This window comes from Heptranchias perlo, chromosome 16 (genome assembly GCF_035084215.1).
Source record: "Heptranchias perlo isolate sHepPer1 chromosome 16, sHepPer1.hap1, whole genome shotgun sequence".
Lineage (NCBI taxonomy): Eukaryota > Metazoa > Chordata > Chondrichthyes > Hexanchiformes > Hexanchidae > Heptranchias > Heptranchias perlo.
Window position 1 is genome coordinate 45,324,856 of NC_090340.1, and position 27,485 is coordinate 45,352,340.

General features: G+C 41.4%; 1 protein-coding gene across 1 annotated transcript in view; it reads right to left on the reverse strand.

Moving 5' to 3' along the window:
• Positions 1–27,485, reverse strand: part of tmem231 (transmembrane protein 231) — a 52,875-nt gene that overhangs the window by 15,844 nt on the left and 9,546 nt on the right. The window contains exons 4-5 of the mRNA XM_067997502.1: positions 17,323–17,489; positions 10,122–10,250 (exon numbers count right to left, since the gene is read on the reverse strand). Of these exons, the coding sequence (XP_067853603.1) occupies positions 10,122–10,250; positions 17,323–17,489 (296 nt within the window). The remainder of the gene's footprint in view (positions 1–10,121; positions 10,251–17,322; positions 17,490–27,485) is intronic.

The window sequence follows — 27,485 nt, forward strand, 5'->3', positions numbered from 1 at the left end:
CCAGAATCCAGGGAATTTTGGAAAATAAATACCAATATCTCTGCAGCCACTTCTTTTAAGACCCTAGGATGAAGTCTGTCAGGACCTGGGGACTTGTCAGCTTTTAGTTCTAATAACTTTTTCAGAACCCTTTCCCTGGTGATTGTAAATGTTTTAAATTCCTCCCTCCCTTTCACCTCTTGATTCACAATTATTTCTGGCATGTTATTTGTATCCTCTATAGTGAAGACTGTTCAATTCATCCGCCATTTCCTTGTTCTCCATTATTAATTCCCCAGACTCAATCTCTAGAGGATCAATGCTCACTTTACTTACTCTTTTCCTTTTTAAATACCTGTAGAAATTCTTACTATCTGTTTTTACATTTCTAGCTAGCTGTCTCTCGTACTCTAATTTCTCCCTCCTTATTATTCTTTTATTGTTTTGGGGCGGGGGGGTGAGGTAAAGTTCTGCACATTTGCACTGTAAGGTTTTGGAAATAAGTTTTTGCAAAATGTGTTCAGGACAGAGAAGTAAGGTTTTTTTATAGTTTCCTGGAAAATAAATATTTTCCTTATCCGCAACAGACAAAGGAATATATTATAGTAATCTAAACAAATACAGCTGTGCATGTAACATGGAGGAGAGGGCAGCTCAGGGATGAAGGGCAGCTTGTGGAAGGGGTTACGGAGGTGGCTCAGGACCACATGGATGCATAATTCTTTTGGCCAGTCAGGGTGTAGGGAGTAGGAGCAAAGTAACTATGTATTCAGTTGTTAAGAGTGAATGCTGGGGTATTTGGGGCTGTTGACATCCAAACCTGGGCCTGCATCATGGGAGTTAAAGACCAAACCAAAGCAGATTTCCTGAGGGAATGGAGAGTGGAGAGTGACTAGGGAGTGGAAAGAATCTATTTATGGAATAGAGAATAAATACATGACTACTTTAATATATATAAACGGACTGAATTTGTTCCGTCTTCACACTCCCACTGCAACTCGCTTTGTAAGGGGCTTTCCCAACTTCAGTGGAATCCAGCACAAGATTGGAAGCTAGTATGCCCAGTGACATGAGGCACACTAGCCTCCTGAAGGGCACTAGTAGTGGCCAATGAGAAGGGGAGGGACCCAGGCCAGGACCCTGCCGCCGACCCCCCCTCCCCCTCCCTTATAAAGGAGACCAGTAAATCATCCCTCCGGGAATAGGAAGGGAGATGGATGAGTGGGATGAGGCACCTGCCCCTGAGATGGTGGCAGGCACTTTAGATTTCAGGAGCTGGCGGATGCTCAAGAAGTGCAGGCACCTGTAGGCCACATGCAAATTAGGTGCATTCCACTGATCCTGCATACTCTGGCATGGCCATTGCTGGAAGACACCAGCAGGCATGATCCTGGTATAACCGCTGGGATTAGCAGCCCGTGTAAACTTGGAGCCAAATTGTATAAATAGTCCATATATTACTATGTTAACGTGGACCACAAAGTCTAAATGTTGTTGAGTATTCAGAGCTTAATTGATGCTTGATAAGAGAACTTTGCAGATTGGAAAGGGTTTCTCAGTTTGAGACTGAAGGTCAGAATTAGTAAGCATTAAAACTGTAATATCTAGAGAATGACATCTGCACACACAGATGTGCCATTTTTAATATATTAGCGGATCTCTTGGGATATTGTTCAAGGTGACTTGGCGAATATGCTGTTTTGTAATAATAGGAGTGTTATGAAATGTAACGCAAAATTAATTATCATCCGAGCCACTGATTTATGGTGACTGGATAAGTTAAAATGGACTTTTACTGCAAGGGATTTGTGCTAGTATTTTCAGGATTGAATTACACGATTCAGTCTATTTCTCAATGAAAAATTGTAAATTAGTGGTTTTGATTACACGATCCTTCACATATGTACTCAATATTATCTCTCAGTTTTTTAAATCCTAGGAAGCACATCATACATGTAGCAAGCTGGAGATAGGTACCTAGTATTTAGCAGCATTGGAGAAGGAAAGGGGCTCATAGGATTTAGCAGCTTGAAACGTGTCCTGGGCTTTGTTTGAAATGGGGTAGGGATTCTAATTTGGTAGCAATATGGCAATAATAACTTCACCTGAAAGATTTGTGTTCAAAAAAGGTTCTAAAATTCCTTTTTCCCACACAGCTATATTAATTAGAATGCTTTTGAACAGAAAGTATAAACAAAGCACAGCTGCCCATAAGTATGCTTTGTCTTTATAAATCTGAAAGCTTTTCAGGTAAAACTTTTACAATCGATTTTGACCAAGGAATGGGGCAGGCCGTTAAAATCAATCCATTTGACTTATCCCCGCTCCCGCTCTAATCGCCCTGGCTGCCATTTTAACTGCTCACTCCATTTAGGTGCCGGAAGCGAGCAGATGTCTCATGAATGCATGCAAATCAGATCATAGGTAACTTTCTAATCTGTTCCATCCTTGACCTCAATAGAATATTGGTCACCAATAGAATGGTTTCTCAACTGGTTATTTACTTAGAACGGCACAGCAGGCTGTACACTTTCAGAACTATTTGTCCAAGATATAAAAGATCCAGGTCACTGGTCAGGAGCACAAAATTACTTTTTACACGGATGGCATGCTGCTATACATCGCTCACACCCTGCTTTTATGGCCTGTATTGTAGAATAAGAAGCTCGTCTTAGCATGAGTCACCACCTTCTGAAAAACAGGGGAGTAAATTGAGAGCGGAAAAAATTGTAGAACACAAACCAATAGCAAAGTACTGATTGCACTCATGTACAAGATTAGAAATAAAGGTCACTGTTTGGGGACTAAAAGTAGGAAGATTGTTTCATACTGGGGTAAATGATATTGTAGCTGACCCTAGGAATACATCCTGTTCCTGATTTTTTTCTTTTAAAACCTTATTCTGGACTTTTCAGAGAGACTCACTTCTCTTTGGCTCCCAGGCTCCAACTTGCCTCTCTCCAGTTCCTGTTTACTGCCTTTGCAATGATGGCAGCGTGTGAAACAGCCGGCATGCATTAAAATCAAATTTCCTGCCTCTGGAGAATGATTGCGCATCATAGATAGATCATAAATTTTGTTTTGGTTTTTTGACTGAAAATTGGAAGGAGTTGCCCTCCATGTAGAACACCATATATGTGATTATATACATTATTTCCCAAACAACATGGGAAAATTACACCAGGCAAGAAACTGTTGTGTCTCATTCTGAATTTTTTTTTAAGAACAGCATTGGTGTTATTACCTTTCATTATATTTTAACTAAAAAATTATTGTAGGGGTGGCACCCAATAGTTACAATGCAACTGACAAAAGGCAAAAGTGCTAACAGATCGCATTTGTATTTGTTCCAACGAACTTGGGATGGTTCCAGAGACTCTACACTATTCTTCTGGGATTAGTTTTCCAAAAACAACAGCCCAAAACAAACAGAATGAGGGTAATTACAGTATTTGAGATTCTGACCATTAAAACATCCCTTGCGTTTTTCTTATTGTTAGGGAACAATGTGAATTGCCATAAAGAAGGTACACAAATTTGTGGTTTATGCTTAATGATCCAAATGAAAAGATGACAAAGGCAAGATATGTAGGTTCCATAACTGGACAGGATTCTGAGGGGAAGATAGAGGGACAGTGGGATTTTCTGGATTATCAAACCTTCTACAAAAGATTACAGTACTGGATATAATTTTAAGATTTTCCAAGGTTCACTGTTCAGACTACTTAAACTATCCTGGAGCCAGATTAAAGCCCTAAAACAATACACATTATGCAACTATTTCTTCTCTTTGTTGCTAAGACAGTGATTGCCATAAAGTAGAAACTCCCCAGAATATATAGCTGTATTTTATGTATTTTAAAAGACTGTAAGCAAAAGAATGTTGTTCTCTTTTTGCACAGACTTCACAGATGATGTAATGTTGCGACACCAATTCTCCAATGGAGCACCACACTGGAACTGGCTGATATGCGGGGCTCAGATCAGTGGTTCTTGGTTCAGCTGATGCTAGCAATTAAACTATTTATTGGCCCTATATTTTTTAATTGCTAACTAGTGCAAAGTTAGTATTGATAATATCTACAGTAAAAGGAAATTATATTAGAAAATGATAAGTCAAAGGAGCAGAAAATAGTGTAGCCATGTGATCTGCACAGTTTTTTTGCGATTGTGATTGGCTTTATGCAAAAGTATTGGGATATTTAAAAAAACACCAAATAAAATTTAATCCAGTTAGTAGCGATTTTAGAGGTTGAAAAGCCAAATCATTCCACTATTTAAGAAAGGTGAGAGAGGGAAACCAGGGAATTATGGACCAGTTAGTTTAACATCTGTTGTCAGGAAGTTACTAGAGTCTATAATTAAGGATAGAGTGACTGAACACCATGAAAACTTTCCACTGATCAGAGAGAGCCAGCATGGATTTGTAAAGGGTAGGTCATGCCTGACAAACCTGATTGAATTTTTTGAAGAGGAGACTAAAGTAGTGGACAGGGGAATGTCTATGGATGTTGTTTATGTGAACTTCCAGAAGGCATTCGATAAAGTCCCTCATAAGAGACCGTTAGCTAAAGTTGAAGCTCATGGAATTGAGGGCAAATTATTGACCTGGTTAGGAAATTGGCAGAGTGGCAGGAGAGGTGGTCACACCGCAGGTAAAGATTACACAGACAGAAAGGAAATGGGTGACCACCAGGCAGAGTAAAAGGACTTGGCAGGTAGAGCAGAAGTCCCCTGGGGCCATCTCCCTCTCAAACAGATATACCGCTTTGGATACTGTCAGGGGAAAGCAGCAAGAACCAAGTTTGTGGCACCACGGGTGGCTCTGCTGCACAGGAGGGGAGGAAGAAGAGTTGCAGGGCTATAGTGATAGGGGATTCAATTGTAAAGGGGAACAGATAGGTGTTTCTGTGGCCCCAAACGTGACTCCAGGATGGTATGTTGCCTCCCTGGTGCTAGGGTCGAGGATGTTACAGAGCGGCTGCAGGACATTCTGGAGGGGGAGGGTGAACAGCCAGTAGTCATGGTCCATATCGGTACCGACGACATAGGTAAAAAAAAGGGATGAGGTCCTGCAAGGTGAATTTAAGGAGTTAGGAGATAAATTAAAAAGCAGGACTTCAAAGGTAGTGAACTCAGGATTACTACCAGTGCCACGTGCTAGTGAGTATAGGAACAGGAAAATAGACCGGATGAATGCGTGGCTGCAGGGATGGTGTAGGAGGGAGGGATTTAGATTCCTGGGACATTGGGACCAGTTCTGGGGAAGGTGGGACCCGTACAAGCGGGACGGGTTACACCCGAGCAGGACCAGGACCAATGTCCTCGTGGGGGTGTTTGCTAGTGCTGTTGGGGAAGGTTTAAACTAGAGTGGCAGGGGGATGGGAACCTGAGCGGGGAGTCAGAAGGGAGTAAAGTTGAGAGCAGCAAGAGAGGGGAAGACCCAGGGGAAATTTACAATACAAATAGTACAAACAGTTGTTCAAGAACAAGTGAAAGGGGAAAGCATAGAGCAGCAGAAAGAAAGTGTACTTTAGACACTACAGCTAAAGTGAAAACTAGAAGGCGTAAGGCGATTAACCCAGCATCAAAGCTGAAGGTCAGGCTAGGGTGTGTGGCCCAACTAACAGTTCTATATACAAATGCACGGAGTATAAGGAATAAATTAAATGAACTACAGGTTCAAATTCAAATTGGAGGGTATGACATGATAGCTATTACAGAGACATGGCTGCAGGATGGGCAGGATTGGGAACTAAATATACCGGGTTATAAGGTCTACAGGAGAGACAGGGAAAATGGAAGATGGGGAGGAGTAGCCTTAATGATTAGAGATGAAATCACTTCAATGATAAAGGAGGATATAACGAGAGGTAAGCAGCCAACAGAGACCTTATGGGTTGAATTGAGAAATAGGAAAGGATCTAAGACTATAGTGGGAATTGTGTATAGGACCCCTAGCAGCAGCTCTAAAGTGCCAGATTGTATAAATGCAGAGATTAGACAAGAGTGTAAGAAAGGCATAGTGGTCTTAATGGGGGACTTTAACCTTCAAATAGATTGGGAAAAGCAGACTAGCACAGTCACAAAGTTAGTGAATTTCTTAGGTATGTCCGGGATAGTTTTCTACAGCAGTATGTCCTAGAGGCAACAAGGGGGCAAGCTATACTAGATTTAGTACTGAGTAATGAACCAGATTTAGTTAACGGCTTAACTGTACGCGAACATCTATCCAATAGTGATCATAACATGATCGAGTTCAATGTAGTGTTTGAAAGGGAAAAAAGTGAGTCAGCTGCTAAGATTCTAGACTTGGGTAAGGCCGACTTCAATGGGATGAGGCAGAGACTGTCCGCAGTAAATTAATCTGTTAATGGGTAAAACGACTGATGATCAGTGGGAAATGTTTAAAGAAATATTTAACGTGATACAGAATCGGTTTATACCCCTGAGGGGCAAGAACTCTACTTGCCAAAAAAAACAGCCATGGACAACTAAAGAGGTAAGGGACAGTATAAGACATAAGGAAAGGGCATAGAAAAAGGCAAAAAATGGCACAGATCCTGGCGAATGGGAAAGATACAAAGATCAACAAAGGGTCACAAAACAGATAGTAAGAGCTACAAAAAGAGAGTATGAAAAGAAACTTGCAAGGGATATCAAAATCAATAAGAACTTTTATAGTTACATTTGGAAAAAGAGGGTGGTCAGGAGCAGTGTTGGCCCCATAAAATGGAAAGTGGGAATATTGTCATTGACAATGGGGAAATGGCGGACATGTTGAACGATTACTTTGCGTCAGTATTTACAGTAGAAAAAGAGGATAGCATGCCAGAAATCCCAAGAAAACTAATATTGAATCGGGGACAGGGACTCGATAAAATTAACATAAGTAAAGCAACAGTAATGAAGAAAATAATAGCATTGAAGAGTGACAAATCCCCAGGACCAGATGGTTTCCATCCCAGGGTTTTAAAGGAAGTAGGTGAGCACATTGCAGATGCCCTAACTATAATCTTTCAAAGTACTCTAGATTCAGGAACTGTCCATCTAGATTGAAAAATTGCACGTCACTCTGCTTTTTAAAAAAGGAGAGAGAGGAAAACCAGGGAATTATAGACCAGTTAGCCTAACATCTGTTGTGGGGAAAATGCTGGAGTCTACAATTAAGGATAGGGTGACTGAACACCTCGAGAATTTTCAGTTAATCAGAGAGAGCCAGCATGGATTTGTGAAAGGTAGGTCGTGCCTGACAAATATGATTGAATTTTTTGAAGAGGTGACTAAAGTATTGGAGAAGGGAATGTCAATGGATGTTATTTATATGGACTTCCAGAAGGCATTCGATAAGGTCCCACAAAAGAGACTGTTAGCTAAGATAGAAGCCCATGGAATCGAGGGAAAAAGTACAGACTTGGTTAGGAAGTTGACTGAACGAAAGGCGACAGAGAGTAGGGATAATGGGTAGGTACTCACATTGGCAGGATGTGACTAGTGGAGTCCTGCAGGGATCTGTCTTGGGGCCTCAACTATTCACAATATTTATTAACGACTTAGATGAAGGCATAGAAAGTCTCATATCTAAGTTTGCCAATGACAAAAAGATTGGTGGTATTGTAAGCAGTGTAGATGAAAACATAAAATTACAAAGCGATATTGATAGATTAGGTGAATGGGCAAAACTGTGGCAAATGGAATTCAATGTAGACAAATGTGAGGTCATCCACTTTGGATCAAAAAAGGATAGAACAGGGTACTTTCTAAATGGTAAAAAGTTAAAAACAGTGGATGTCCAAAGGGATCTAGGGGTTCAGGTACATAGATCGTTGAAGTATCATGAACAGGTGCAGAAAATAATCAATAAGGCTAATGGAATGTTGGCCTTTATATCTAGAGGACTAGTGTACAAGGGGGCAGAAGTTATGCTGCAGCTATACAAAACCCTGGTTAGACCGCACCTGGAGTACTGTGAGCAGTTCTGGGCACCGCACCTTCGGAAGGACATATTGGCCTTGGAGGGAGTGCAGTGTAGGTTTACTAGAATGATACCCGGACTTCAAGGGTTAAGATACGAGGAGAGATTACACAAATTGGGGTTGTATTCTCTGGAGTTTCGAAGGTTAAGGGGTGATCTGATCGAAGTTTATAAGATATTAAGGGGAACGGATAGGGTGGATAGAGAGAAACTATTTCCGCTGGTTCGAGATTCTAGGAGTAGGGGGCACAGTCTAAAAATTAGAGCCAGACCTTTCAGGAGCGAGATTAGAAAACATTTCTACACACAAAGGGTTGTAGAAGTTTGGAACTCTCTTCCGCAAACGGCAATTGATACTAGCTCAATTACTAAATTTAAATCTGAGATAGATAGCTTTTTAGCAATCAAAGGTATTAAGGGATATGGGCCAAAGGCAGGTATATGGAGTTAGATCACAGATCAGCCATGATCTTATCAAATGGCGGAGCAGGCACGAGGGGCTGAATGGCCTACTCCTGTTCCTATGTTCCTAGATCATTAAAATGTCATGGACAGGTACAGAAAATAATCAAAAAGGCTAATGGAATTCTGGCCTTTATATCTAGACTACTAGAATACAGGGGGGTAGAAGTTATGCTACAGCTATACAAAGCCCTGGTTAGGCCACACCTGGAGCACTGTGTTCAGTTCTGCACACCGCATCTTCAGAAGGATATATTGGCCTTGGAGGGAGTGCTGCATAGATTTACTAGAATGATACTTGGCCTCTAAGGGTTAAATTACGAGGCGAGATTATGCAAACTAGGGTTGTATTCCCTGGAATTTAGACGATTATGGGGTGATTTGATCGAAGTTTTCAAGATAGTAAGGGGAATTGACAGGGTAGATAGAGAGAAACTATTTCCGCTAGTTGGGGAGTCTAGGACTAGGGGACATAGCCTAAAAATTAGAGTGAGGACTTTCAGGAGTGAAGTTAGGAAACACTTCTACACGCAAAGAGTGGTAGAAGTTTAGAACTCTCTTCCTCAAACAACAGCTGATGTTAGCTCAATTGGCTCGAGGGGCTAAATGGCCTATTCCTGTTCCTATGTTCCATTCTGCAGGTTTAAATATGCATTTAAAACAGGAAATCTTATTATACTGCTCTGCATTACATTTAAAAATATTACTTAGTGACTGCAACAAGTGACCATGTTACTGAAGTCACTACAGACAAATAGACGGTACTATACATTGGAAGTAAAAATAAGAGGCACTCGCCTTCCAAGAGTAAGATAGAGTTTACCAAGGAGTAAACTGGAAGAGGCCTTGTGATCTTAATAAATTTATTGCTCATCATGTCCAAACTGTGTGAGGTGGCAATAAACAAAGCAAATAGAATGCTAAGTTATATTGACAGATCGGGTGAATTCAAGTCTCCAGAAGTCATACCGAAGCTGCCCAGTCCTCTGATCAGCCCTCATCTGGAGTACTGCATATAAATTTGGTCATAGTGACATATAGGCACCTTGCAGGCCCCAGGGGCAGTGCAGAGGAGAGCTACAGGGATAATCCCCAGTGTCAGAGGGATTAGCTATGATGAATGACTTAATAAACTAGGGCACTTCAGCCTCAGAAAGAGACATCTCAGAGAAGATCATACAAAGCTGTACATAACGGTATAAAGTAAGCAGAAACAATTCTTTCAGATATGCCAAGGCAGCAGGACATAAATGCACAGATTCAAGGCTATCAAATTTAAGGCAAATGTCAGGAAGTATTTCTTTACACACAGTATGATCAACGGTTTGAACAGATTTTCGGGGAGGATGGTTGAGACGAGAATACTAGAAGCTATAAAAGAGAAGACAGTAGGGTTGATATGCTGAAATCTGAACTTACCTTGTGATCCAGACTATCCAGAACTACATAAAAATAAAATTATCCTTTCTGGACTCAAAACAAACCCAGTCACCAGTTTTAAATGCGTTATTATCTCACCAAAAGTTTTTCACACCAAGAAATGTAATAAACACCGCTCCTAAAGAAATAAGGAGCATGTATTTGCAGGTTAGACCCAAGTACAGTGGTTTGTTAACACAGAATAGTTTTTTTTTAAATTATAAGCATCCTCTTTAAGTGCAGTCCAATGTGGAAGGAGGAAAGGCAGGCCATACTGAATACTTACAAAAAGCTGGTATGAAAAAGTCAGAATAAATTGCACACTGTACACTTGCTCTGATGATTGGAGTGGAAGCTCCAGGCGGAAATTCAGACGATCCATCTTCCCATCCTGATTTTGGTCTTCTTCCATAGCCTATGAAAAGAGTATCACATAAACGTTTGTTTTCTCCTTTTATCACAAAATTATTTTATAGAAAAGAAAAATATCAACTTCCAAGGCGAATAAAACAGACAATTTTATATTTATAGAACTGAACAGTATCTGTTGAGAAAAGAGTAAGAAAGGAGTCGGAGACAACAATAATCAGCTCTGTGATGACTAATCTCTACAGTCCGCAGAAGCAGACATTGGGGTGCAGGCAATAAATTTAAAATTAAACAACACTCTATTCCTAATCCTGCACAACCACCAACCCCACCTCCCCACACACAATGTTGAGAACATACAAACATGGGGAAGGCACCCAGCACATACTTTAGAATTTCATCTTAAAATTTAGATAATTTTCTATTTAAAAAAAAATCTTGAGGCAACAGTTGGCGGTTGGCTGCAGTACTTGAATCAGCTATTCATGGTGAGAAAGGCAGATGGTATTTTTGTCAACTGGGAAAAAATGGGCCTAAAAACTGTAGGCATAATTAATAGGAAATTAAAGACTGAGTTTATTGCAAATTTGCTTGAACAATAAATTAGTAATAATGCTAGTATTTGCGCTTGAATTTACCAAGACTACCTTATTACTAGAATTTATCACTTTTTCTGCTTTATCACTAGTGTGTAAAGAAATTAATTAACTCCAATATTTGGTCTTCAAGGCCCATTCAGTAGAACAATGCCTAAAATATTATTTTTAAATTGCATAAATTCTATTATTTAATCTATAAGCACACACCTGAATAATTTTTAGCTGTAAAATCCATGCAGAGCATAAACCAAATGTCCAGGTTATTTTTCGAACAACATAATCACTGATGCATCATCCACATATCTTTATAATTGGCACACACACATTAAATGGCATTATGTTTTTTCAAATGGTACAAATGGTTTTTACCTAAAAGTACCACTGCAACACTATTGACAAAGGAGGCTAACCCCCTGGTTAATAGCAATTAAACAAAGACAACATCCAGTAAAAGTCAATTTGATCGTCAAGCCAACCAACACCCACCAAATGTCAACCTGACATTCAGACTAAAGGACAATAACAGCTGGCCTTGCGCAACGCCCACATCCTGAGAATGAATAAAATAAAAAAGTATATATACTTAGAGCCTAGTTCTGCTTTTACATTACATGTAAGCATCATGGCTGATCTTCTACCTCAACTCCACTTTCCCGCCCTATCCCCAAAGTCCTTGATTCCCTTAGTTTCCAAAAATCTATCAATCTCAGTCTCAAATTTACTCAACGACTGAGCACCCACAGCCCTCTGGGGTACAGAATTCTAAAGATTCACAACCCTCTGAGTGAAGAAATGTTTCCTTATCTCGGTCCTAAATGGCCGACCCCTTATCTTGAGACTATGACCCCTAGTTCTTGACTCTCCAGCCAGAGGAAACAGCCTCTCAGAAACTACCCTTTCAAGCCCTCCAAGAATTTTATACGTTTCAATGAGATCACCTCTCATTCTTCTAATCTCCAGAGAGTTTGGCCCATTCAACTCAATATTTCTTCAAAGGACATTCCTTTCATCCCAGGAATCAGTCTAGTCCCTTCTTAATTTTATGAACCTCAATCAAATCATCTAACTAAGCTGTTTTAAGTTAGATATTAATTTTGTCGTCCTCATCTGCACCCTTTCCAGACCCTGAATATTCCCCACCATGTGAGGGGACTAAAACTGGACTATAAAGAGCAGGAGAGAAGCTGCTGAGAGGAACACTATAAAGTGTGGGAGAGAAGCAGCTGTGAGGAGCACTGTAAGGCGTGGCAGAAGCTGCTGAGAGGAGCACTGTAAACACGGGAGAAGCGGCTGAGAGGAGCAATATAAAGCGTGGGAGAAGTGGCTAAAAGGAGCACTGCAAGACAAATCTGAAAAAGTGATGTCAGAGCAGAGGGTGGAGCGGCAGAGCCCGGGGAATTACAGCTAAGTGTTTAATTTACTATATAATTGAGCTATGTGTTTAATTTATTATATAATTAAACTATGTGTTTAATTAATTAATCAGATCTAGGGATAAAATTAAAAATTAACTAAATAGAGGATATTAACATTAAAGGGTTCCACATTTCATTAAATTAAAATCTGGTATATATAAATAATAAATAGAAGTTAAGGAAATAATAAAATAAAGAAGTTAATGAACAAAAACCAAGGTTAATTAGCTACAAATTAATCTGAAATCAAGCTAAATCCATCTACTAAATATAATCTAGATCTCAAGTAATTTTATTATATCTAAAACTAAATTAATACTAATTAATAAAGAAATTAATTAAAATTAGAAATGGCAGTGCATACTATGAGTCGGGACTGTAATATGTGGGAGTTTATGGACAGCAAGACTGTCCCAGATTGCCACATCTGCAGTAAATGTCTCTGGCTTGAGACATTCCGGCTCAGAGTCTTTGAGCTGGAGTGCTCCGACACATAAGGGAGGGGGAGGAATTTTTGGATAGTTTTCACCAGAGTACAGTCACACCTCAGAGGAAAGCACAAGTACAGGAAGGGTAGAGTGTGACTGTGAGTCAGCAGGATAAGGGGAACCAAGGGGAGAGAAGGAGGTCCCGCAGGCACTGGTCCCATCCAAAAGGTACAATGTAATTGCACCTGTGAGGGTAAGGATGCAGGCTGAGGGGTGGATGGTCAGAATGCTGAGCATGGCATCACGGAGCAGGAGCCAGTCCGGGGGGAGGTGGGCGGGGGCAGGGGCGGAGGCAGAGAGCAGAATAGAAAAGTTGTTGTCATAGGGGATTTCATAACTAGGGGGATAGATAGCCTCCCCTGCAGCCGCGACCGAGAGTCCAGAAGGGTGTGTTGCCTACCTGGTGCAAAGGTAAAGGATATCTCGGAGCAACTGGAGAGGAACTTTGAAAGGTCGGCGGCGGGGTGGGGGGGGGGGGGGGTGGAGGGGGGGGGAAGATCCAGTTGTCGTGGTCCATTTTGGGACCAATGACACAGGGAAGAAAAGGGAGGAGATCCTGCTAAGGGAATACCAGAAGTTAAGAACTAAATTAAAAGACAGGACCTCACGGGTGGTAATTTCAGGATTACTACCCGAACCACTAGCTAATTAGCATAGGGATAGGCAGATAAGGAAGGTGAATGCTTGGCTGAAAGAGTGGTGTGGGGAGGAGAGGTTCCATTTCAAGGGACACTGGCTCCAGTACTGGGACAGGCTCCACCTGAACTGGAATGGAACCAATGTCCTAGAGGAAAGAATAAATAAGGCTGTTGATAGGACTTTAAACTAGTAAGACAGTGGGGGTGTTGGGGGGGGGGAAAGAGTGGGGGGGGGGATCTGGTGAAAATAATATAAGTCTGAAGATAAAAGAAATAGGAGATGAGAGTAAAGTTAAGGTCAAGGTAAGGTATGAGGGTAACATAAACGGTCAGGGAACAAATACAGTTATAGACGATGAGCACAAAATGACTGTTAAAAATAAAGTGAAGGGAACAATCATTAACAACAAATTAAACTGCCTGTACAGCAACGTACACAGCATCCCAAACAAAATGGGGGAACTGGTGGCAATAATTCATAGCGAGGAGCCAGATGTAGTAGGGATAACTGAAACATGGCTACATAAAGAACAGGACTGGCAGTTAAATATTGCAGGATATAACGTATTCGGGAAGGAAGTAGGGGTGGATAGGGATGGAGTAGCTGTACTAATTGGAGACAACATAAAGGCAATAGAAAAAGGGACATAAGTAATATTAAGATAGAAACAGAATCCAAATGGATTGAGACAAAGGATAAGAAGGGATCGATCACGTCAATAGGCATATTCTACAGACCACCTAATAATGGAAGGGAAGTGGAGGAAGAAATATGTAGGCAAATCTATGAAATGAGTAAAAAACATTGAATAATAATCATGGGAGATTTCAACTACTCCCAAATAAATTGGCAAGAGGTAGGGAAAGATGAAAGAGGAATGGAGTTTTTACAGTCAATGACTGAGCCTCCACAGCCCCCTGGGGTAGAGAATTCCAAAGATTCACCACCCTCTGAGTGAAGAAGTTTCTCCTCATCTCAGTCCTAAATGGCCTACCCTTTATTCTGAGACTGTGACCCCTGGTTCTAGACTCCCCAGCCAGGGGAAACATCCTCCTTGCATCTACCCTGTCGAGCCCTGTAAGAATTTTGTATGTTTCAATGAGATCACCTCTCATTCTTCTAAACTCTAGGGAATACAGGCCTAGTCTACTCAATCTCTCCTCATACGACAATCCCGCCATCCCAGGAATCAGTCTGGTGAACCTTCGTTGCACTCCCTCTAAGGCAAGTATATCCTTTCTTAGGTAAGGAGGCCAAAATTGTACACAATACTCCAGGTGCGGTCTCACCAAGGCCCTATATAATTGCAGTAAGACATCTTTACTCCTGTACTCTAATCTTTTTGTAATAAAGGCCAACATTCCATTTGTCTTCCTAATTGCTTGCTGCACCTGCATGATAGCTTTCAGTGACTCATGTACAAGGACACCCAGGTCCCTTTGAACATCAACGTTTCCTAATCTCTCACCATTTAAAAAATACTCTGCATTTCTGCATATTGCTTGGATAATAAGAGTCTAAATGGGGTAGAGGAACAATGGCATCTTGGGGTACAGATACACAAATCACTAAAAGTAGTGACGCAGGTTAATAAGGCCTTAAAAAAGGCAAACCAAGCACTGGGGCTCATTTCTACAGGATAGAATTGAAAAGCAGAGAAGTTATATTAAACTTGTATAGAACCTTGGTTAGACCACACTTGGAGTACTGTGCACATTTCTGGTCTCCATATTATAAAAAGGATATAGAGGCATTGGAGAAGGTGCAAAAAAGATTCAAAAGGATGATACCAGAACTGAGAGGATATAGTTATCAGGAAAGACTAAACAGGCTGGGGCTCTTTTCTCTAGCAAAGAGAAGACTGAGGGATGATCTGATAGAGGTCTTTAAAATAATGAAAGGGTTTGATAGGGTAGACATAGAGAGAATGTTTCTACTTGTGGGGGAGACCAAAACTAGAGGTCATCAATGTAAAATAGTCACTAATAAATCCAATAGGGAATTCAGGAGAAACTTCTTTATCCAAAGAGTGGTAAGAATGTGGAACGCGCTACCACAAGGAGCAATTGAGGCAAATAGTATAGATGCATTGAAGGGGAAGCTAGATAAGCACATGAAAGAGAAAGTAACAGAAGGGCATGCTGATCGGGGTAGATGAAGTAGGGAGAGAAGCATAATAACTAACCTCTCCCCCTCCCTCAGCTCTCTGTCAAGGATTGGCTCGGTGAGCCACCAATCAAAGTTACCACAATGAACGAGAAACCTCCTCCTCTGATATAGGAGCTACGATGACTACATAGTCTGTTTAGCTAGGCCCCCCTCCCTCCCTCCCTCCCCAAATCAAGGACTGATCTAGCAGCTCAAAACTGAACATCCTTCAGGTCCTGTGGGCCATCAGCAGCAGCAGAATGGTGTACCACCATAATCTTTAACTTTGTGGCTCGGAACATCCCTCACACCTCAATCACGATCAAGCCAGCAGACCAACCTACTTTAATAGGGAAATGTAGAAGGGTGAGCCAGGAGTAACACCCGACATACCGCAGAATAAGCAACAAACTTCATGAAGCTACCACACAGGGCTTGCTGTATGCTTTATACCAAAAGCAGCAGGCTATAGACAATAAGGGTCAATGGGAAAACCCTCCAATGGATGTAGTCATATCTGACATAAAAGGAAGATGGTTGTTGTTGTCAAAGGCCAATCATCACAACCCTTGGAAACTGCTTCAGGAGTTCCTCAGGGAAGCATTCATCATAAGGTTAGGACACTCAATTATCAGCTCAATTCACAACTTCACCAATAATGAAGCAGCCTATGCCAGCATACAGCAGGACCATAATAACATCCAGGCTTGGGCTGGCAAGTATCAGGTAACATTTGTGCCATATAAGTGTCAAGTAATGGCATGTCTTGAACGACAGAAAACCCAGCTATCTCCCGTAACCTTCAACAGCAACACCATCGCTGAGTCCTCCTCCAGCAATCTCTTGGGGGCCACCATTGGCCGGCAGCTTAATTGGACCAGCTGCATCAACAACATGGTTACAATAGCAGTTCAGAGGCCGAGTACTCTACAATGAGTTGCTCACCTCCTAACAGCTCAAATATACTCCAACATTTACAAGATTCAAGTCAAGAGTACTTCCACTCACCTGGCCGCAACAGTGCTCAAGAAGCTCAACCGTCCAGGACAGAGCAGTTTGCTCAATCAACCCCTGTGGAACTGGACGCAGTATCCACCCCCTCCATCATCAGCTCACTATGGCTGCAGAATGTATAATATGCAGGATGCACTGTACCAACTCTAACAGCACCTCCCTCCCTGCAACCTCTCCCACTGAGAAGGACTACAGCAGCAATGTCACAAGAACACCATCACTCCAAGTTCCCTTCCAAGTCACTCACATATATCGCTGTTCCTTTATCGTCGCTGGGTCAATGCCCTGGGATTTTCCATCATGAGAACACCTTCTCAGGGCAACCAGAGATGGGCAATAAATGTGATCTTGCCAACGTCGCCACGTCCCCCCCAAAAATACACACCTTTTATGGCTACTTCATAATTGTACTAATCAACACCATAGATGGCTTGTGTCTCTGGGAGTTAACTCTTTGTAAAATGAATCTAATTTCATAACAAAATGATAACATATATTTAACCAAAATCTCTTCCTGGCTAAATTCATCAAAAATCCTAATATGCTGCACAGGAAATGTGGTATAGGAGATGTGCTGTAATCCTTAAAGGTGGAACAGTTGGCTACAAAAAGTGCTCCACCAACTTGTCTGACCAAGAAAGTAATGCTGAAATGCTGAATTTTGTAATGCTGAAAGTCATTACAAAAATGCCTGACAAATTCAATTTGTTGGTACTCATGAATTAATCCTGTAGGTGTAAAGGATATTTTTAACTTAACATTAAGATGCCAGTTATATTTGGAGTAATGGTATGGTATCAGGTTGAATGACTTACTGTCACTAATGGGACTCGAAGATTGTCCCCTTGCAGATTATTAAAGTTCTCAAATGTGCTCCATGCCACGAAGTCACCACTTGTGCTGGTTCCAGCTATCATCAAAACTTGGTACTGGAATCTAACATTTGGCTGCTCTTCATACGTGTTTATTTTTAACCAAAAACCTACAGGAAGAAAATCAAGTTAACACAAGGACATGTATTTATTTATTCAGAAAGTTAAAATTAAAGTCTTGCATCTAGCACACAATCCTCAAACTAGTGTCACATGTTAAAAGTACATGTCATATTGTGTATTACATTTGCTGTGATTGTCTCAAATATTGTATTCATAGAGCAAAAAAATTATTGTAACTAAACAAAGCTGATTGCCTAAACTATAACAACTAGATAACCAATGAACAAGCAGCAACCAGGTACGAAAACTACCAATAAAGAATCAGTAAACAGCTTCCTATGAATAACTCTATCAAGAAGGGAAACAAGTGGAATTCTTCACAGTACTTTTTGAAAATACATTTTGGCCACTTGCTTGCTTTTTTCAGTAATCCAAGGACATTTGGTACTAAAAATAATATTTGTAACATAACAAAAACACAGCAAAACTTAAATAATTCACAAAACAGTCTTTGAACTTGCTGATAAATTTGTTCCATCTGCTTGGAAATTTGTCCAATAAGTTTTCACAGCAGGCCTCTTTCAGTGGCCTGCATTTTGCTCTTATCTTGGACCTTGCATTGTTCTGCTGAACCTTCCCTCCTAATATTTTTCAGGCCTCCATGTACGTGTGGCAAGCAAAATTTTGCTTTGATTACAAAGTATCTAAGAAATGTATTTAGGTACTTAGAGTGGATGCATTTTTTTTAATACATGTGTATCTGAAAATGAACTCAAAAAGGGATCATATAAAAGTGGCAAATTCTTGAAGGACTACACCATTATACAGGTTTGGAGGAAAGTTCTGAATGAAAGACCTAAATTTAAAAAGAAGCTTTTAGTTAAACTGAGTATTGTTGCAGATATATTCAAAAAAGAAGCAAATTAATGTAATCGGGAGTATAAAATCTCAGACCTTAAACTGATTAGACAATCCGCCCGCCTAATATTCTACTACTGAAGGAGCTGCTTGATGAGTCTGCATTAGAAAACATTTGGAACCTAATATAATTTATATTATTTTTACTCAAAATATTGTACTTTATATCTATTACCATGAAGGAAACAGAAGAAACTGTAATACAAATTAATATATAAAGCTTTTTGAAATTGAGCGAAAAACTATTGGTTAAAACGGAAAGCTGTAAAATGATTTGCATACTTTATTTCATGAAATATAGTTAAGATAAATGTAGGTTTTTATGTTATATCTGTGACCTTTGGTTTCCTGTGAAAATGTCCATCTTGTGAATGTAACAGTCTGCATGCAATCTGATAGCCTAGCTGGCAGTATTAGCCTGAACTTGATGAAGGTAAAGAAGATGTTTCCACTTGCAGGGGAGACCAGAACTAGGGGCCATAAATATAAGATAGTCACTAATAAATCCAATAGGGAATTCAGGAGAAACTTCTTTACCCAGAGAGTGGTTAGAATGTGAAACTCGCTACCACAAGGAGTAGTTGAGGCGACTAGCATTGATGCATTTAAGAGGAAGCTAGGCAAACACGAATAGGAGGATATGTTGATAGGGTTAGATGAAATAGGGAGGGAGGAGGCTCGTGTGGGCCTGTTGGGCTGAATGGCCTGTTTCTGTGCAGTATATTCTATGTAATTCTATGCAATGAAATCACTTGTGCAACTAACTGCTTTAACCATACCCAGCTGACTCCCATGCCTGGGAGACATGCTAACAATGATAACAGTCTTTTAAAAAAACAAACACAGGGCAGATGATTCATATGGAAGGCCAAGCACCTGATTTCAAAATAGGAAAACAGAAATGCCTTCTCCCCCAGGGCTCATGTGCAATCTTTTAGACCTCTGAACATGTGCAACCTCAGTGCCTCACAATTGACTGTTTCATTCAAGTTATTAAAACTGTTCAGTTTGTTTCTCGGAGCCTCACCAAATTCTTTGACGCCGCTCTTGGCTGGCACCTGCAATGATAGCACTATTTTCCACAGGAAAGTCCCCTACTGCATTTGTAAATTATATAGGGGAAAGTTAAACATCCTGTACTGAACCCCAATTCTTACCACAATCCTTCACACTCAGCAAATAGCTTAATGATACTATGTTTAAAGTAAATAACCAGTAAATGCAAATTTATTTACCAGGTGACAGTTTAAGAACATAAGAAATAGGAGCAGGAGTAGGCCATATGGCCTCTCGAGCCTGCTCCGCCATTCAATAAGATCATGGCTGATCTTCTACCTCAACTCCACTTTCCCACCCGATCCCCATATCCCTTGATTCCCTTAGTGTCCAAAAATCTATCAATTTCAGTCTTGTACATACTCAACGAATTAGCATCCACAGCCCTCTGGGGTAGAGAATTCCAAAGATTCACAACCCTCTGAGTGAAGAAATTTTTCCTCATTTCGGTCCTAAATGGCCGACCCCTTATCTTGAAACTATGACCCCTAGTTCTAGACTCTCCAGCCAGCGGAAACAGCCTCTCCACATCAACCCTGTCAAGCCCTCTAAGAATTTTATACGTTTCAATGAGATCACCTCTCATTCTTCTAAACTCCAGAGAATATAGGCTCATTCTACTCAATCCCTCCTCACAGGACCACCCTCTCATCACAGGAATTAATCTAGTGAACCTTCATTGCAGCCCCTCTAAGGCAAGTATATCCTTCCTTAGGTAAGGAGATCAAAACTGTACACAGTACTCTAGGTGTGGTCTCACCAGAGCTCTATATGATTGCAGCAAGACCTCCTTACTCTAATACTCCAACCCCCTTGCAATAAAGGCTAAAATACCATTTGCCTTCCTAATTGCTTGCTGTACCTGCATGTTAACATTGTGATTCGTGTACATTGACACCCAAATCCCTCTGACTACCAACATTTCTTAGTCACTCACCTTTTAAAAAATATTCTGCTTTTCTATTCTTCCTACCAAAGTGGATAATTTCACATTTCCCCACATTATACTCCATTTGCCACCTTCTCGCCCACTCACTTAACCTGTCTATATCCCTTTGCAGCCCCTTTGCATCCTCCTCACAGCTTACTTACCCACCTAGCTTTGTACCGTCAGCAAACTTGGATACATTACACTCGGTCCCCTCATCTAAGTCATTGATATATATTGTTAACAGCTGAGGCCCGAGCACTGATCCTTGCAGCACCCCAGTTACCACCTGCCAACCTGAAAATGTCCCATTTATTCTTACTCTCTACTTTCCATCCGTTAACCAATCCTCAATCCATACTAATATATTACCCCCAATCCCATGAGCCCTAATCTTGCGTAACAGCCTCTTGTGTGGCACCTTATCAAATGCCTTTTGAAAATCCAAATATACTACATCCATTGGTTCTCCCTTCTATACCCCGCTGGTTACACCTACAAAAAACATTAATAGATTTATCAAACATGATTTCTCTTTCATGAAACCATGTTGACTCTGCATAATCATATTATGATTTTCTAAGTGCCCTGTTACTATGTCCTTAATAATAGATTCTAGCATTTTCCCTACTACTGATGTCAGACTAACTAGCCTATAGTTCCCTGTTTTCTCTCTCTCTCCTTTCATGAATAGCAGGGTTACATTTGCTATCTTCCAATCCACGGGGACCGTTCTAGAATCTAGGGTATTCTAGAAGATCGAAACCAATGCACCCACTATCTCTGCAGCCACTTCTTTTAAATGTAAGGAATCTTACAACACCAGGTTATAGTCCAACTGTTTTATTTGAAAATCACAAGCTTTCGGAGGCTTTCTCCTTCGTCAGGTGAGTGTGGGATTCCATGGAAGGTTACCGCATTTATAGTCAGAGAACAATACCTGGTGATTACAGATAATCTTTCCAACTGCCCGTTGTCAAGGCAATCAAAGTGTTCAGACAGAGAGATGTTACCTACAGGACCACCGAATATACAAACGGCCAGAACAAAAGACAGAGAGAGAGAGAGAAACATCTGAAAGGAAGAGAAAGACAGAGAATGACCCGTTGTATTAAAAACAGATAACTTTTTTTTGGCTGGTGGGGTTACGTGTAGCGTGACATGAACCCAAGATGCCGGTTCAGGCTGTCCTCATGGGTGCGGAACTTGGCTCATCTGCTCAGACGAGGAGGAACGCGATGGACACCTACAGACGCTGAAAGATGCCCTCGTAAGAACGGGATATGACGCTCGACTCGTTGATCGATAGTTCCGACGGGCCACAGCGAAAAATCGCATAGACCTCCTCAGAAGACAAACACGGGACGCAACCGAGTACCCTTCGTCGTCCAGTACTTGCCCGGAACGGAGAAACTACGCCATGTTCTCCGCAGCCTTCAACAAGTCATCGATGACGATGAACACCTTGCTAAGGCCATCCCCACGCCTCCACTGCTCGCCTTTAAACAGCCACCCAACCTCAAACAGACCATCGTTCGCAGCAAATTACCCAGCTTTCAGGAGAACAGCGTCCACGACACCACACAACCCTGCCACGGCAACCTCTGCAAGACATGCCAGATCATCGACACAGATACCACCATCACATGAGAGGACACCACCCACCAGGTACATGGTTCATACTCCTGTGACTCGGCCAACGTTGTCTACCTCATACGTTGCAGGAAAGGATGCCCCGCAGCATGGTACATTGGCGAGACCATGCAGACACTGCGACAACGGATGAATGGACACCGTACAACAATCGCCAGACAGGAGGGTTCCCTCCCAGTCGGGGAACACTTCAGCAGTCAAGGACATTCAGCCACCGATCTTCGGGTAAGCGTTCTCCAAGGCAGACTTCGAGACACACGACAACGCAAAATCGTCGAGCAGAAATTGATAGCCAAGTTCTGCACCCATGAGGACGGCCTGAACCGGCATCTTGGGTTCATGTCATGCTACACGTAGCCCCACCAGCCAAAAAAAAGTTATCTGTTTTTAATACAACGGTTCATTCTCTGTCTTTCTCTTCCTTTCGGATGTTTCTCTCTCTCTCTCTGTCTGTCTTTTTTGTTCTGGCCGTTTGTGTATTCGGTGGTCCTGTAGGTAACATCACTTTGTCTGAACACTTTGATTGCCTTGACAACGGGCAGTTGGAAAGATTATCTGTAATCACCAGGTATTGTTCTCTGACTATAAATGCAGTAACCTTCCATGGAATCCCACACTCACCTGACGAAGGAGAAAGCCTCCGAAAGCTTGTGATTTTCAAATAAAACAGTTGGACTATAACCTGGTGTTGTAAGATTCCTTACATTTGTCAACCCCAGTCCATCACCGGCATCTCCACATCATGACTTCTTTTAAAACCCTAGAATGTAGGCCATCGGGTCTTGGGGATGTCAGCTTTTAGTCCCATTAATTTCTCCAGTCCTTTTTCTTTACTAATCTTAATTACTTTAAGGTCCTCACTCTCATTAGACCCTTGGTTCCCCACTATTTCCGGTATGTTTTTTGTGTCTTCTACTGTGAAGACAGATACAAAATATTTGTTTAATGTCTCTGTCATTTCCTTATTCCCGATTATAATTTCTCCTGCCTCTAAAGGGACCCATGTTTACTTTTGTTAATCTCTTATTTTTTACATACTTGTAGAAGCTCTTACAATCTGTTTTTATATTTCTTGCTAGTTTACTCCCATATTCAATTTTCTCCCTTATCATCAATTTCTTGGTCATCCTTTGCTGATTTCTAAATCCCTCCCAATCCTCAGGCTTACTACTCTTTTTGGCAAAATTGTAAGCCTCTTCTTCTAATGTGATCGAATACAATAACAGTTCACATACTATTAAATAGCTCAGGCAGAAACTGTTAGCTGAATTGATAGTTTTGTGTAATAACATACAAGAGTAGACCTTCCTGTCCACTTAGCCAGTTGCACATCAAGAAATTGGATGGGCAGATCTTAGATCAGTTTCTTACTCAATTCTAACTTATTGGGATTTTCCAGTCAACAGGATTGATGGACGAAGAGTGTTCTCACACAAAACATGCAAGAATCTCATTAAGATCCTGAAAGTTATATGGAAATTAATTTTGAAAATTACAACCACAATTTATCACAGGGAATGCGTCAACAAGCTCTTTGTAACTCCTTATAAAATGGGTAATTATGACAAGGCACTTTCTGCCCTTTGAGTGTGTATTTCCTTAAAAGGTGTGTTGCAGCATTTCCTGTTCTTGTGAAACTTTTATCTTTTTACATTATCTTTGCAGAATTTTTACTGTTGTATTAATTTTTGTTTTGCCTTTGCTTGAACTTTTTGTTTTGCTTCTGACTGTTTTTCCTATCATAATGTTGCTGGGAATTTAAGTTGCAGCAACCAAATATGAGGATGGAATTTCCTTTTGTATACAGATTTGGAGGAAGAAGAGGAACATCTCAGAAGGGATCACAGGCTCTTTTCAGATTTGTTTCAGATTTCTAGCATTTGCAGCTTTTTACTTTTCAAAAAAGTTAGCATTCCCTGGTTAAAGCAGACACAGGGTGTTGTTACTGGCAATCAACATGGTATGCAAACCACCTTCTGTCTTTGTGTCTTATTCTAGCTTTGATGGATGTTCAGTTTCAGAGATAGAGTCTGCATTTATATAGCGCTGTTCAAGACCTCAGGACATCCCAAACTGTTCTACAGCCAATGAAGTGTAATCACTGTTGCAATGTAGGGAAGCACGGCAGCCAACTTTCTAACAGCAAGATCCCAAAATCAGCAATGAGGTTAATGACCTGATAATCTGTTTTAGTGATGTTGTTTGAGGGATAAATATTGGCCAGGCCACTTGGAGAACTCCCCTGTTCTTCTTTGGATAGTGCCATGGAATATTTTATGTCTACCTGAGAGGGCAGATGGGGCCTCAGTTTAACATCTCATCCAAAAGATGGCACCTCTGACAGTGCAGCACTCCCTCAGTACTGCACTGAAGTGTCAACCTAGATTATGTGCTCAAGTCTCTGGAGCAGAGCTTGATCCCATAACCTTCTGACTCAGAGGCGAGAGTGCTACCTCTGAGCCAAGGCTGACTCCAAAGGCAGCGCAGGCTGGGAATAAATGCTGTCAATAGCTTCAGTTCATGTCGCTCAACCATTCAGTTCCACATTGCAGCAGTTCGCCAGAATTCCACTGTGCTTAGAGCCCATGTATGGCACTATACCAGACAAAGCATTCTGATAGAGAACTAGGCAACGTAGTAGTCAGATACTGGCCTTTCACCTCTGGGTTCAAATCCAGCCCAGACTGACTAGATAAAAGTCTCCTCTGTCTGCAGGCTATAAGAGTCCTTGTGTTTGGGCAGACGTAATCCAGTTCCTAGTGGACATGGGTCTTAAGTACAAAGCTATCCCTAATTTGGCACCAGCTAGCAGTGTCATTCAGAGAGATTACAGGATGTCTTTTGTGGGAAATAGGAAAATGTCACACTGGTGCAGTAGGGGATGCTCTTCTGATGTTGGGGTTAAGGCATGTTGTTGGGACGGAACAGAGGGAGCCTTATTCTGTATCTGACTTTGCTATATGTGGGTGTACTTGCTGCTAAAATAGAGTATCTGAAGTGCAAAGAGTTCTATTCCTCAGCACTAACATCCTTATGATCTCAAATTAGTTCTTATTTTAAAAATTCTGATAAAAGGCCTTGGAGAGGGTGCAGAGATTTACCAGAATGGTACCAGGGAAGAGGAACTTCAGTTATGTGGCGAGACAAGAGAAGCTGGGATTGTTCTCCTTACAGCAGAGAAGGTTAAGGGGAGATGTGATAGAGGCGTTCAAAATTATGAGGGGTTTTGATAGAGTAGATAGGGAGAAACTGTTTCCACTGGCAGGAGGGCTGGTAACCAGTGGACACAGATTTAACAAAATTGGCAAAAAAATCCAGGGGGGAAATTAGGATAATTTTTTTACGCAACAAGTTGTTACGATCTGGAATACACTACCTGAAAGGGTGGTGGAAGCACATTCAATAGTAACTTTAAAAAGGGAATTGGATATATACTTGAAAAGGAGAAATTTGCAGGGCTATGTGGAAAGAGCAGGGGAGTGGGACTAATTGGATAGCTCTTTCAAAGAGCCAGCACAGACACGATTGGCCGAATGGCCTCTATGTTGTATGATTCTATGACAGTATGAATCTTGAAAAAAATTTATGTTGGACTCAGATAAATGTACCTTCTTACTTCTTAGTAAACCTAAAATTCTAGCAAACTCAAACTAGTTCATGGTGGTTCTGGGCCTACAGTACAAAACTGTCCCTCATTTAGCACCAGCTAATGTAATTCAGAGAGATTACAAGATGCCTTTTGTGGGAAATAGGAAATTGTCACACTGGTGCAGTAGGGGATGCTCTTCTGATGTTGGGGTTTAGGCATGTTGTTAGGACAGAACAGTGGGAGCTTTATTCTGTATCTGACTGCTACATCTGATTGCGCTTGCTGCCAACATAAAATACCCCCTTGACAAAACACAACCCAAAAAACCTGAAGCAGGCTTGGAAATGAGACTCAGGCTGCCAGCTAATGAAGGAGGGATGGGAAGAGGTATGGACTTGCAACACCATTACCTGCAGCAAAATGCATGAGGGCCAATTCGTGCTCACACTGTACATAACATATCTCACAACAACTCCATAAATTTCACTTCTAGATAATGGAAATTTGCTAGAAGAATTGTGGTCTCTCTACACATATTCTAGTCATACCCTCATATTTAGCCATTCTGAACAGCAATCTTGAGGGCTCTATGACCATGCAATTCCAGAGGACAATTTCCTATACTTCCTGGGCCTACTCACCGATAGCATACTATCATGGCTTTCATCGCTAGCTGCAAAAAAGTGCAGCTTTCTCACAATAAACATGCAGCTGCAGTACCTGTAAGATGCATCCCAATCCGAACAAAGGTTGTTGAAGCTCCATCCAGATCTGGTTGAAATACCAGTCTGAGACCTAGTGCTGAAGGCAGGCTTATTTGGCACAACCATCCCTTGCCCTACTCCCAACCAATACCTTAGATAGCAAAGGACAACAAACCCAATCAATAAAAGGCAGGAGTCATTTGTTTTCCAGAACCGAGACCAAGAACAAATAAGTAGCTTCATTTCTTAAACCTGCATTGCACCCAGTGTAAATACAGGTATGGATACAGTAGCATAGTGGTTATGTTACTCGACTAGTAATCCAGAGGCCTAGATAAATAATCAGGAGTTATGAGTTCAAATCCTGCCACGGCAGCTGGAGAAATTTAAATTCAATTAATTAAAATTTTAAAATCTGGAATTAAAAAAACTAGTATTAGTAATGGTGGCCATGAAGCTACCGGATTGTTGTAAAAACCCATCTGGTTCACTAATGCCCCTTTAGGGAAGGAAACCTGCCGGTCTGGCCTACAGGGGACTCCAGACCCACAACAATGTGGTTGATTCTTAATTGCCCTCTGAAAAGGCCTAGCAAGCCACTCAGTTGCACAACTCTCGCTAAAAAAAGTCATAATTAGAATAAAACCAGATGGACCACTAGGCACGAACACAACAAAGGCAAACCTAGCCCAGTCAACCCTGCAAAATCCTCCACACTAACATCTGGGGACTTGTGCCAAAATTGAGAGAGCTGCCCTTTAGACTAGTCAAGCAACAGCCTGATAGAATCATACATTTCAGCCTACATCCCAGAGACTTCCAACACTATCCACCAGTGGTGGCAGTACAGTGATATACAGTCAAGAGGGAGTGGCCCTGGGAGTCCTCAACATTGACTCTGGACCCCATGAAATCTCATGGCATCAGGCCAAACATGGGCAAGGAAACCTCCTGCTGATTACCACCTACCGTCCTCCTCCATGTCGAACATCACTTGGAGGAAGCACTGAGGGTAGCAAGGGCACAGAATGTACTCTGGGTGGGGGACTTCAATGTCCATCACCAAGAGTGGCTCGGTACCACCACTACTGGCCGAGTCCTGAAGGACGTAGCTGCCAGACTGGGCCTGCGGCAGGTGGTGAGTGAACCAACACGAGGGAAAAACCTACTTGACCTTGTCCTCACCAATCTACCT